The sequence below is a fragment of the Pangasianodon hypophthalmus genome, chromosome 19 (genome assembly GCF_027358585.1).
Source record: "Pangasianodon hypophthalmus isolate fPanHyp1 chromosome 19, fPanHyp1.pri, whole genome shotgun sequence".
In the NCBI taxonomy this organism is placed as follows: Eukaryota; Metazoa; Chordata; class Actinopteri; order Siluriformes; family Pangasiidae; genus Pangasianodon; species Pangasianodon hypophthalmus.
The window spans coordinates 21,385,138-21,398,565 of NC_069728.1; the positions used below are offsets into that span (position 1 = coordinate 21,385,138).

The following is a 13,428-nucleotide window of genomic DNA, read 5'->3' on the forward strand; positions in this document are numbered from 1 at the left end:
TTTCAGCAGCGTTTGACACGGTGAACCACAAGACTCTCCTATCCACCCTCATGAGCCTAGGAATTCGTGGTGCAGCATGGCAATGGTTTGCTTCCTACCTGGAAGATCGGTCATATCAGGTGACATGGAGGGGATCCACATCTGCTCCTCACAGACTCTCCACTGGTGTTCCACAAGGCTCAGTACTTGGTCCTCTCCTGTTCTCCCTCTATACTCAATCTCTTGGTGCGGTCATATCCTCACATGGGTTTTCATACCATTGCTATGCAGATGACACTCAACTCATCCTCTCCTTCCCTCCCTCAGACTCTCATGTTTCTGCTCGGATATCAGCTTGTCTGGCTGACATCTCATCATGGATGACAACTCATCAGCTGAAACTTAATCCCACCAAAACTGAACTGCTGTTCATCCCAGGTGATTCATCCCCATCTCAGGATCTTGCAGTTTCCCTGGACAATTCTCTGATCTCGCCTTCGGTTACTGCATGCAACCTTGGGGTAACCATGGACAATCAACTGTCCTTCTCCTCTCACATTGCTAATCTAACACGCTCATGTCGATTTCTCCTTTATAACATCAGAAGAATTCGTCCACTTCTCTCCACACAGGCCACACAGGTGCTTGTTCAGTCCCTTGTCATTTCAAGACTGGACTACTGCGACTCACTCCTGGCAGGTCTGCCTCTGAGCGCCATTCGTCCTCTGCAACTGATCCAGAATGCAGCTGCACGATTGGTTTTCAACCTTCCTAAATTTTCCCACACCACCCCATTGCTGCACTCCCTCCACTGGCTTCCTGTAGCTGCTGCATCAGATTTAAAAGGCTGATGCTTGCCTACAAAGCCAGAAACAGACCAGCACCCACTTATCTCAAAGCACTTATCACACCTCGAGCGCCACCACGCTCCCTCCGATCCTCTATCACTGCTCAACTGGTCCCACCATCTCTCAGGGTACAAGGAAGGCCTGCATCGAGACTCTTCTCTGTTCTGGCACCAAGGTGGTGGAATGAACTTCCCCTAGATGTCCGAACAGCTGAGTCACTGGCAGTCTTCAAACGACGTCTAAAGACTTACCTCTTCATAAAATACTTAAATTAGCACTTTCACAAAAAAAAAAAAAAAAAGCATCTCCCCAACAGAGTTTTGGACTGATGATATTCCTAGTTTGTGACCTAGCGAGCCAATATCAGAATGTATTTTTGATAGACTTCAAAGCACTATTGTAAGTCGCTCTGGATAAGGGCGTCTGCCAAATGCCATAAATGTAAATGTAAGTGGACAACCTGAGTGCGTGTGGCTGCAAGGCGGAGTGAGGGAATTCAGCTCGGCTGGCAGCTACTAATGACAGCGGCGTGAATCTACCCTCCTGGAGAAAACGGAGGGATATAAAAGGAGCCAGTGGCTGCTCTTGAGAGAGACTTGTTGAGGCTATCCACCTGACTAATGACTTTCTCTCTCTTTTCCCCAGACGCAGACGTCAGCAAGGAAGAAGAGCCTCAACCTCGGCATGCCAGCCTCAGCCCAGCTTGAGAGCAACCGCCATACACCCTCTGTCCCGTCGCCACGCCGCTGTCTTCAGCCTGCCTCACTCGGCCCCGGGATGACACTCACATCAAATTTTTTAATGAAACATCTCACATTTTTAGCCAGTTAGTTTTTATTTTGTACTACACACGCTGTACATGAATATATCAATATGTATACAAAATTGTATTAAATCACAGGTAGATAAAAAAAAAGAGTGCATGAACTTTCTTCATTTAAAAAAAAATATGTTAAAGTTAGATGCAGTTATAAAAATTATATGAAAAAATTAAAAATTATATGCGACTTTATAGTATAGTTATTGCACTTGTTTTATTTTTCCACAAAGAAATATCAAGTTTTCTGCAAAAACAGTTTAAGTCCGGCAGAAGAAACCTGCTGGTCTGGACCCAAGTGTCAGAGGTAAAGTCATTTATCACCATGACAAGAAATCAGGCAGTCGTTAACATAATGACCAACATAAAACAGTTTAACATACAACAAGCACAGGTTTGAAAGTTATTTTTGAGGAGAAATGATGAAATCAGCATTAAATATCACTTCAAATGCTTAACTGTCACGTCACAAAAACCGACGGATTCCATGTTGAGGCAAAATGCATCGTACTCAGTCCTGGTGAGGTAGTATGACTAAAATCTGTTAGAGAGAGAAAAGGACAGAATGACAGACAATGTTAATCACAGTAGATCATCAGAGTCTTTATGAGCAACGTTACTGTCAACACACACACACACACTGTTCCATTCCACTCTCCCCACCCCTCATATAGTGTGTGTTGATGAGTGTGGAATCTTAAAACTGTTTCAGAAATTCAACTGCATATAAATACTGTAAGAGCACTACAGAACAAATCTCTTATCCTCTATCTTTGTCTGAAACACACTAGTGTGTGTGTGTGTGTGTGTAAAGAGACAGTAAGTCAATAACTCACCGTAGTTTATCCAGTTTACTGTGTGGATTCTCCAATAGATCAGAGAGCAGTTTCACTCCTGATTCTACTGTTTTATTTCCATACAGACTCAGTTCTCTCAGGTGTGATGAGTTTGACCTCAGAGCTGAAGCCAGAGCAGCACAACCTTCAACTGTAATACGGCAGGAACTCAGCCTGTAAGAAGGAAAAAATTCTCACACTTAACACATTTAGTTTTACCACTGAAAACATCAACTACACAAAATCTTTACATACTGTACATTTACTCTCCATCTCACACACACAACAATGAAAATACACTATATTACCGAAAGTATTCGGTCACCTGCCTTGACTCACATATGAACTTAAGTGCCATCCCATTCCTAACCCATAGGGTTCAGTATGATGTCGGTCCACCTTTTGCAGCTATTACAGCTTCAACTCTTCTGGGAAGGCTGTCCACAAGGTTGAGGAGTGTGTTTATAGGAATTTTTGACCATTCTTCCAAAAGCGCATTGGTGAGGTCACACACTGATGTTGGTTGAGAAGGCTTGGCTCTCAGTCTCCGCTCTAATTCATCCCAAAGGTGTTCTATCGGGTTCAGGTCAGGACTCTGTGCAGGCCAGTCAAGTTCATCCACACCAGACTCTGTCATCCATGTCTTTATGGACCTTGCTTTGTGCACTGGTGCACAGTCATGTTGGAAGAGGAAGGGGCCCGCTCCAAACTGTTCCCACAAGGTTGGGAGCATGGAATTGTCCAAAATGTTTTGGTATCCTGAAGCATTCAAAGTTCCTTTCACTGGAACTAAGGGGCCAAGCCCAACTCCTGAAAAACAACCCCACACCATAATTCCTCCTCCACCAAATTTCACACTTGGCACAATGCAGTCCGAAATGTACCGTTCTCCTGGCAACCTCCAAACCCAGACTCGTCCATCAGACTGCCAGATGGAAAAGCGTGATTCATCACTCCAGAGAACGCGTCTCCACTGCTCTAGAGTCCAGTGGCGGCGTGCTTTACACCACTGCATCCGACGCTTTGCATTGCACTTGGTGATGTGTGGCTTGGATGCAGCTGCTCGGCCATGGAAACCCATTCCATGAAGCTCTCTGCGTACTGTACTTGGGCTAATCTGAAGGTCACATGAAGTTTGGAGCTCTGTAGCAATTGACTGTGAAGAAAGTCGACGACCTCTTTGCACTATGCGCTTCAGCATCCGCTGACCCCTCTCCGTCAGTTTACGTGGCCTACCACTTCGTGGCTGAGTTGCTGTTGTTCCCAAACTCTTCCATTTTGTTATGATAAAGCTGACAGTTGACTGTGGAATATTTAGGAGCGAGGAAATTTCACGACTGCATTTGTTGCACAGGTGGCATCCTATGACAGTTCCACGCTGGAATTCACTGAGCTCCTGAGAGCGGCCCATTCTTTCACAAATGTTTGTAAAAACAGTCTGCATGCCTAAGTGCTTGATTTTATACACCTGTGGCCAGGCCAAGTGATTAGGACACCTGATTCTGATCATTTGGATGGGTGACCGAATACTTTTGGTAATATAGTGTATATAAAATCATTACAATTAAAAGTAAGTCAGTGACTCACCGAAGTATCTGCAGTGTACAGTGTGGATTCTCCAGTCCAGCAGAGAGCAGCTTCACTCCTGAATCCTGCAGGTTATTGTCACACAGGTTCAGTTCTCTCAGACTGGAGGAGTTCAAGCTGAGAGCTGAGGACAGAACTCTACAGCTTTCCTCTGTCAGATTACACCCACACAGCCTAGAAGAGAAATGATGAAATATCAGAACACTGATCTCAAACACACACACACACAGCCATAATACACTTACTCTTTACCATGTAACAGAAATGTGAGTGTGTTTCTCTCACACACAGAAATCAGAGGACAGGACGCCACATCAGCACATTTACAGGAGCAGCGACGTCTTTCTTCACTTCACAATCTCTCAGTTACAATTTATTATAACACCATTAGCTGATCTACATAACACACACATGTAAGAGAGAGAGCAGCCTACAAACACTACACTCTGATCTGTGTTCATGTCTCTACTAACACTACATTCTAATCTGTGTTCAAATTTCTATAACCAAAGCTGCAGATATAGTGCATTTGGTACAGACTAACCACACTTTTGGTTTAAATACGAAAACAGATATGAATATTTTGAGCACTAAAGAGATACAAACACAGATAATGTCTGTGGAAGTGGGAGTGTGCTCAAGCACCGGTTTGAGAATAGAGGAGGTGAATGGAGAATGGAGCCGGAGAAGGTGAGTGGTAAGAAATGCAGACCTGTGGGGAATTGTACTAATGAGTGTTCTTTGTTTAAGTGAGTGGCAGTGAGGATAAAAAGGAGAAAGACGAGCGCCTCAAGAAAGAGAGCTGGCCAGCACAAAGCAGTGCATGTGCATGTCTGTGATTTAAACTCTGAAAAGCAAAAGTAAAGCTGTGAATAAAGCTTTTTGAGTTATCCCAAGCCTGCCTCCAACTTCCTCATTCCCAACCCAGGGAATTCTTACACTGGTGATGAAACCCGGGATTGAGGAAAAGAGCGTCGTCATGGAGTCCTCACCACTGGCTGAGATTGTCAGATCCGTCGCCAGCCTCCATGAGACCCAGCATCAGGCCCTCTTCCAGCTATGCCAAGACCAGGAGCAGCGCATCTAGGCCCTGCTTGAAGCCCAGGCGGAGGTCCAGCAGGTGCCCCAGAGCCTGGTCCAGCAGGCAGGTGCTCCAGCAGCCACCACAGTGGCCGCCGTGTGCTCAGACCACATCACCCTCACAAAGATGGGACTGCAGGACAACCCGGAAGCCCAACTTATGGCCCAGCAGCTCCCTATGGTGAACCTGCTGGAGTACACGGACATGAATCAGGTGATATTGGAATGGGTCTGTCGCACCCCCAAACAGCACCATCAGCATTTCTGCTCACTGATACTCAGCGAGAGCGGTCGCCCATTCGCATTCGCCCAGAAGCTTCAGGACACCTGCTGAAGATGGCTGCTGGCAGAGGGGTGCGACACCGAAGGAGTAGTTGACCTCATGATGCTAGAGCAGTTCATAGCCAGATTACTGGAGGGAACAACCGAACAGAGGGAACTGGGTCCAATGCCAGTGTCCGGCGTCGCTCGATGAGGCAGTCCAGCTGGCAGAGGACCACGTGGTGGCATACCCATGGGCAGGCGAACCCTTCCCTTTTCTCTCCCTCTCTCTTTCTCATACCTCTCCCTCTCCTCCTCGCCCCCGTCTTTTCCCCATCCCTGCACCACGGAAACGGGGGCCAATTCCCCTGAAACCAGCTGTCCGGACCCTTGCTTTATTTCCCCCTCCCTCTCTCCCTATGCCTGTCTCCTCTCTCCCCCAGGTGGGTGAATCCAGGGCCACAGGTGTGGGAGTAAAGCCTGGGCCGGTGTGCTAGCATTGTGGGGAGCCCAGGCATTTCCAGGACCAATGCAACTTGATGAAGGTGGGGGCATTAGTCCGGATCCCCGACATGCCGCAGGCTGCCCCGATCGAGCTGGGATGTGTTCAAGAAGGGACATACCACGTATTGGCAGATGGTGGCTGTAACCAAACCTCGATTTATCAATACGTGGTTCATGGTGAGGCATTGCGGAAGCCACGTATGGTGAAGGTGAGGTGTGTGCAGAGGGATGTTCACGAATATCTGCTGGTGCTGGTCATCATCAAATTCTGTGCGCAAAACCAAATAGTGGAGGTGCTGGTCAGTCCTCGCCTCACCCATCCACTAACCCTGGAAACAAAGTGTCTAGGGTTTTGAGCATTAGCAAAAGAAATGTTTGTGGATGGGTCATGCAGTAGTGAGAGTCGGTGTGGAATGTGCGCAGCACTGACTGAGGAGGCAGTACCAGGGCCGTCAATGTCAGCTCCATGTCAGGGGGACACAGAGAGTGGGGAGGGGATTCCTCAGGGTATTTCTCCTTGGAGCAGTCACGTGATGAGACCCTGAGGCACGCCTTTGAACAAGTGAGAGTAATTAAATTGGGCCATGGGCAGGTGCATCCCCAAGTTGATAAGACAGCAGCGATTGTGGTCTGCCCGAGACACAGGACCAAAAAGGAGGTGAGGGCTGGGGCTGGCTGGCTATTATCGTAGGTTTGTGCCTAATTATTCGGATGTCACCAATCAGCTGACTGATCTCACTAAAAAGGGAGCACTAGATCCAGTCCAATGGAGGGTGCCATGCCAGCAGGCTTTTGCTCAAGTAAAAGCTGCACTCTTTGGCGGACCACTCTTACATTCTCCTGATTTCTCTCTCCCTTTTGTTTTACATACAGATACATCAGACAGGAGACTGGGGGTCATGTTTTCCCAGGTGATGGAGGAGGAGTACTGCCCCGTGCTGTACATCAGCCACAAGCTCTCAGTGCGAGAGACTAAGTACAGCACGATAGAGAAGAAGTGCCTGGCCATCAAATGGGCGGTTCTCACCCTCCGGTACTATCTGTTGGGATGGGCCTTCTCCCTCTGTTCGGAGCATGCCCCACTCTAGTGGCTCCATCACATGAAAGATGCCAACGTGTGGATCACCTGTTGGGATTTGGCACTTCAGCCATTTAAGTTTGAGGTGGTCCACAGGCCGGGGTGGTGCAGATGGCTGTGGCAGATTTCCTCTGGGGGAGTTGCCTCCCACTTCCTCATTCCCTACCCAGAGAAGTCTTTGTGTTATACCCTAATACAAACACAAGTTCAGCTATAAACAGCTATAATTACAATTCATAATTACAGTTTTTAATGTAAAAGCATATTATAAAAGGCACAGCTACATAAAAAGCAGTTCAAATAAATCTTAATGATAAACTGATGATCTGACCTCAGTATCTCCAGTGTACAGTGTGGATTCTCCAGTCCAGCAGAGAACAGCTTCACTCCTGAATCCTGCAGTTTATTGTAACTCAGGTCCAGTTTTCTCAGACTGGAGGAGTTTGAGCTGAGAACTGAGGACAGAGCTCTACAGCTTTCCTCTGTCAGATCACACCCACGTAGTCTGGAAGAGAAACAATGAAATATTTTACTTATTCAGCAGCTCTGGGGAAATTTTTGCTGGAGAACATTATAGGTACCATGTATCCACAAAGAGGGGGCATCCTTTTATTAAAGTACTTCTAGAGTAACCTGAAGAATGTTACAGGAGATATACATCACTCATGCAAACCATCAAATGGGCACGACCAGCCTTTGTTCCTTCTCTCTGGTCTAACCCGCACACTGGGTGGACCATGAAAGAGAGGAACTTTAGGCTCTCTCGGGCTGATCACCCTTAAAAGGCTCAAGTCATATTCCTCTTGCAATCTCTACAAACTGAGCAACTGTACTGAGTAAGACTCTACATCTGGGCAGGAAAATATAATACTATCGTTTCTTCAAAATTTTACCATGCTCAGAAAATTACTTGGCAAACTGCTTGTTAAAATCAGCATTATTTTAAACTCAGGGAATCACATGCACCACCATGAAATCCACCCTCTCTCACTCTCTTTGATCTGTCTTTAGTCTCTAATCTCTTATCTAAGCTAGTCCATAGCTAGTGCTGAGGATGACGTGGCACTAAATGCAAAGGAGCTGTGCTGCGTTGGGTGGCATTTGTCAGCGTACCCATGTGTGTATGAAGAAAATCTGTGTTACTGAAACTTTCGTAAAACCTGGCAGTGTTCTTTGTTTGGTTCAGTTTAAGCAATCATTTACACATGACTTTACTAAAAGGCCCAATTATTTAGTGTCTGTGAGTTAGGAAAGAGGTGTGTGTGTGTGTGTGTCTGTGTGTCTGATGTTCTTACTCCAGTTTCTCCAGTGTACAGTGTGGATTCTCCAGTCCAGCAGAGAGCAGCGTCACTCCTGAATCCTGCAGGTTATTGTAACTCAGGTCCAGTTCTCTCAGACTGGAGGAGTTTGAGCTGAGAACTGAGGACAGAACTCTACAGCTTTCCTCTGTCAGATTACACACACACAGCCTGGAAGAGAAATGATGAAATATCAGAACACTGATCTCAAGCACACAAACACACAGCCATAATACACTTACTCTTTACCATGTAACAGAAATGTGAGTGTGTTTCTCTCACACACAGAAATCAGAGGACAGGACGCCACATCAGCACATTTACAGGAGCAGCGACGTCTTTCTGCACTCCACAATCTCTCAGCTACAATTTATTATAACACCATTAGCTCATGTACATAACACGCACACGTGAGAGAGAGCAGCCTACAAACACTACACTCTGATCTGCGTTCACGTCTCTACAAACACTACACTCTGATCTGCGTTCGCGTCTCTACAGACACTACACTATAGAAAATAAACAACTATATAACTGTACACTACCAGTTAAGAACATTCTAATATTAAGCCAATTTCAATGATGTTATATATATATATATACACCGAAAATATAATCAACATACATAACTAACATGACCTCATGGAGCTGTTACCATTTTATAGACCTGTTTCTATTGTTCTACTGAAGCAAAATTATTTTCAAATATGGTTGAATATTTTATAATTTTATAATTTATGTTAATTTTACCATTCCTAATTTAATTATGGTTGGTAGGCTGCACTGCTCTCTGAGAACTTCACGGCTGGAGTGCAGTAAACTTTGTGCCACTCTGGTATAATTTTCATATTTTCCAGTCTTTTTCCTTAACAGTGATGGGTGTTTAGAATAGGTATCTGTAGCTGTTACTTCTGCAGACACAAACAAAAGAAAAATATACAGGCTAGCAGACTAAAAAAAGAGAGACATCATCTCTCTCTTTCTCTTTCTCTAAATCTATAACACTGATCATACTTATCACTGTTTTGAGAAGGTAATAATCAACATTAGAGTTATCAGTTAGCCAGCTAGCTTGTTGCTAATGCTACTCGCTATTGTCCACTGTTTGTTTAAAGATGATTAGAGTACCAATTAACAAGTATTAATCCAGTGTTACATTAAAATAACAAAACATGCAGTAATACATTTATAAATAAAAATACTCACTCAGCTTTTCTGGAGGTTTTGACCACTGGCAGCAGCCTCAGAAGACATTAATCTGATGGATCATATTTATGCAAATTAAACTCATCCAGCAGCTGTTCTGAGTTCAGTATCACAAACACAAAAGCTGACCACTGAGCAGGAGAGAGGCTGGTTCCACTGAGACTACAATAATATTCTCTGTTCAGGTAAGTTTGTACTTCCTGCAGTAGAGAATGCTCATTTAGTTCATTCAGACAGTGGAACAGATTGATGGATTTCTCTGGAGATGGATTCTCCCTGATCTTCTCCTTGATGTACTTGACTGTTTCCTGTTTGCTGTGAGAGCTACTTCCTGTCTGTGGCATTAAACCTTGTAAGAGAGTCTGATTGGACTCCAGAGAGAGACCGAGAAGGAACCGGAGGAACAGGTCCAGGTCTCCATTCTCACTCTGTAAGGCCTTGTCCACTGCACTCCTGAGGAAATCAGACATGTGTGACTTGCTGAAAAGATCAGACAGATCAGTAGTTGGTTGTTCTGTTATGTTTCTGCTGATGAAGGAGAGAAATGCATATAAAGCAGCCAGAAACTCCTGAACACTCAGATGTACAAAGCTGAACACCTTCCCCAGGTGAAGCCCAAACTCCTCTCTGAAGATTTGGGTACACACTCCTGAGTACACTGACACTTCTCTGACATCAATGCCACACTCTCTCAGGTCTTCCTCATAGAAGATCATGTTTCCTTTCTCCAGCTGTTGGAAAGCCAGTTTTCCCAGTGCCAGGATACTGTCTCTGGTCTGCTGAGGATCAGGGTCACATTTCTGATGGTACTTTTGGTCCTTGTGTTTGATCTGAAAGATCAGGAAGTGTGTGAACATTTGAGTCAGATTCTTGGGGATCTCTCCACTCTCTGCTTCACCCAACATTCTCTCTAGAACAGTGGCTGAGATCCAGCAGAAGACTGGGATGTGGCACATGATGTAGAGGCTTCTTGAAGACTTCATGTGTGTGATGATTTTATTGGCCAGGCTCTGATCACTGATCCTCTTCCTGAAGTACTCCTCTTTCTGAGGATCACTGAACCCTCGTACCTCTGTTACCTGGTCTACACACTCAGGAGGGATCTGATTGGCTGCTCCTGGTCGAGAGGTTATCCAGAGGAGAGCAGAGGGAAGCAGATTCCCCTTGATGAGGTTTGTCAGCAGCACATCCACTGAGGCTGACTCTGTCACATCACACAATCTCCTATTGCGCTGGAAATTTAGAGGAAGTCGACACTCATCCAGACCATCAAAGATAAAGAGGACTTTGTAGGAGTCACAGTCTATTAATTCTAGTTTTCTCATTTCTGGGAAAAAGTCATGAAGAAGATTCATCAGACTGAGATTTTTCTGCTTCATCAGATTCAGCTCTCTAAAGGGAAGTGGAAACATGAAGGTGACGTCCTGATTTGCTTTTCCTTCAGCCCAGTCCAGAATGAACTTCTGCACAGAGACTGTTTTTCCAATTCCAGCTACTCCTTTAGTCAGCACAGTTCTGATGGACTTGTCTTTAAAGAGGTCATTACATTTGATGGGTTTCTCCTGTGTTGCTGGTCTCCTGGACGCTGTCTCAATCTGTCTCACCTCATGTTCATTATTGACGTCTCCACTCCAACCCTCTGTGATGTAGAGCTCTGTGTAGATCTCATTCAGAAGTGCTGAGCTTCCATGCTGTGAGATTCCTTCATTAATTCTTTTAAACTTCTCTCTCAGGTTGGATTTGAGTGTTTGCTGATACGCAGTGAGTGGGTACAGTTCTAATAAATAAAGGAATAAAAAAGAATAAGCCCTTTTAAGTAAAGTAAAAATTTAACATTATCTAACACCTGTTTTTAGTTATCTTGTCGTGTTACCGATAAAACACAAAGCACAAATTTCTCTGTCCAGAAGATATCTGAAGACTTAAAGTTACAGCTTTATCCCTGACTGTTATAAAGTGCTGACACTGGAGACTCCTTCCATAAATGTTAAATACAGTCAGGTCCATAACTATTGGGACATCGACACAATTCTAACATTTTTGGCTCTATACACCACCACAATAGATTTCAAATGAAACGAACAAGATGTGCTTTAACTGCAGACTGTCAGCTTTAATTTGAGGGTATTTACATCCAAATCAGGTGAACGGTGTAGGAATTACAACAGTTTGCATATGTGCCTCCCACTTGTTAAGGGACCAAAAGTAATGGGACAGAATAATAATCATAAATCAAACTTTCACTTTTTAATACTTGGTTGCAAATCCTTTGCAGTCAATTACAGCCCGAAGTCTGGAACGCATAGACATCACCAGACGCTGGGTTTCATCCCTGGTGATGCTCTGCCAGGCCTCTACTGCAACTGTCTTCAGTTCCTGCTTGTTCTTGGGGCATTTTCCCTTCAGTTTTGTCTTCAGCAAGTGAGATGCTGCTCAATCGGATTCAGGTCAGGTGATTGACTTGGCCATTGCATAACAGTCCACTTCTTTCCCTTCAAAAACTCTTTGGTTGCTTTTGCAGTATGCTTTGGGTCATTGTCCATCTGCACTGTGAAGCGCCGTCCAATGAGTTCTGAAGCATTTGGCTGAATATGAGCAGATAATATTGCCCGAAACACTTCAGAATTCATCCTGCTGCTTTTGTCAGCAGTCACATCATCAATAAATACAAGAGAACCAGTTCCATTGGCAGCCATACATACCCACGCCATGACACTACCACCACCATGCTTCACTGATGAGGTGGTATGCTTAGGATCATGAGCAGTTCCGTTCCTTCTCCATACTCTTCTCTTCCCATCACTCTGGTACAAGTTGATCTTGGTCTCATCTGTCCACAGGATGTTGTTCCAGAACTGTGAAGGCTTTTTTAGATGTCGTTTGGCAAACTCTAATCTGGCCTTCCTGTTTTTGAGGCTCACCAACGGTTTACATCTTGTGGTGAACCCTCTGTATTCACTCTGGTGAAGTCTTCTCTTGATTGTTGACTTTGACACACATACACCTACCTCCTGGAGAGTGTTCTTGATCTGGCCAACTGTTGTGAAGGGTGTTTTCTTCACCAGGGAAAGAATTCGTCGGTCATCCACCACAGTTGTTTTCCGTGGTGTTCCGGGTCTTTTGGTGTTGCTGAGCTCACCGGTGCGTTCCTTCTTTTTAAGAATGTTCCAAACAGTTGTTTTGGCCACGCCTGATGTTTTTGCTATCTCTCTGATGGGTTTGTTTTGTTTTTTCAGCCTAATGATGGCTTGCTTCACTGATAGTGACAGCTCTTTGGATCTCATCTTGAGAGTTGACAGCAACAGATTCCAAATGCAAATAGCACACTTGAAATGAACTCTGGACCTTTTATCTGCTCATTGTAATTGGGATAATGAGGGAATAACACACACCTGGCCATGGAACAGCTGAGAAGCCAATTGTCCCATCACTTTTGGTCCCTTAACAAGTGGGAGGCACATATGCAAACTGTTGTAATTCCTACACCGTTCAACTGATTTGGATGTAAATACCCTCAAATTAAAGCTGACAGTCTGCAGTTAAAGCACATCTTGTTCATTTCATTTGAAATCCATTGTGGTGGTGTATAGAGCCAAAAATGTTAGAATTGTGTCGATGTCCCAATATTATGGACCTGACTGTATATACATCTCCTTACAGAAAAACTCAACACATCAATGATTACACATTTTTTTTAATCTGTTTATGTGGAGTGTCAGCCATACAAGTCCCTGTGAATGAGCTGTTACTACAGAAATGATAATGTATTAGAATGAGAGCATTAATATAAACCTGTGATTTATAGCTGCATTACTGTCAAATTAATCAACACCTTCTGACCAATCACAATCCAGAATTTAACAGCACCATGGTATAAGTGTAAGTACAGACCAGCAGTAAAGTCAAGGCCAAGAGCTCTTACTGTTGTGCAGTG

At 44.5% G+C, this 13,428-nt stretch overlaps 1 protein-coding gene across 1 annotated transcript in view; it reads right to left on the reverse strand.

Annotated features, from left to right (window-relative positions):
• Window positions 1–1,502: 1,502 nt before the first annotated feature.
• Window positions 1,503–13,428, reverse strand: part of LOC113524826 (NACHT, LRR and PYD domains-containing protein 12-like) — a 41,515-nt gene continuing 29,589 nt past the window's right edge. Inside the window, exons 9-13 of the mRNA XM_053242073.1 lie at window positions 8,286–8,459; window positions 7,322–7,495; window positions 4,068–4,241; window positions 2,481–2,654; window positions 1,503–2,185 (exon numbers count right to left, since the gene is read on the reverse strand). Coding sequence (XP_053098048.1) covers window positions 2,179–2,185; window positions 2,481–2,654; window positions 4,068–4,241; window positions 7,322–7,495; window positions 8,286–8,459 — 703 coding nt within the window. The 3' untranslated portion in view covers window positions 1,503–2,178. The remainder of the gene's footprint in view (window positions 2,186–2,480; window positions 2,655–4,067; window positions 4,242–7,321; window positions 7,496–8,285; window positions 8,460–13,428) is intronic.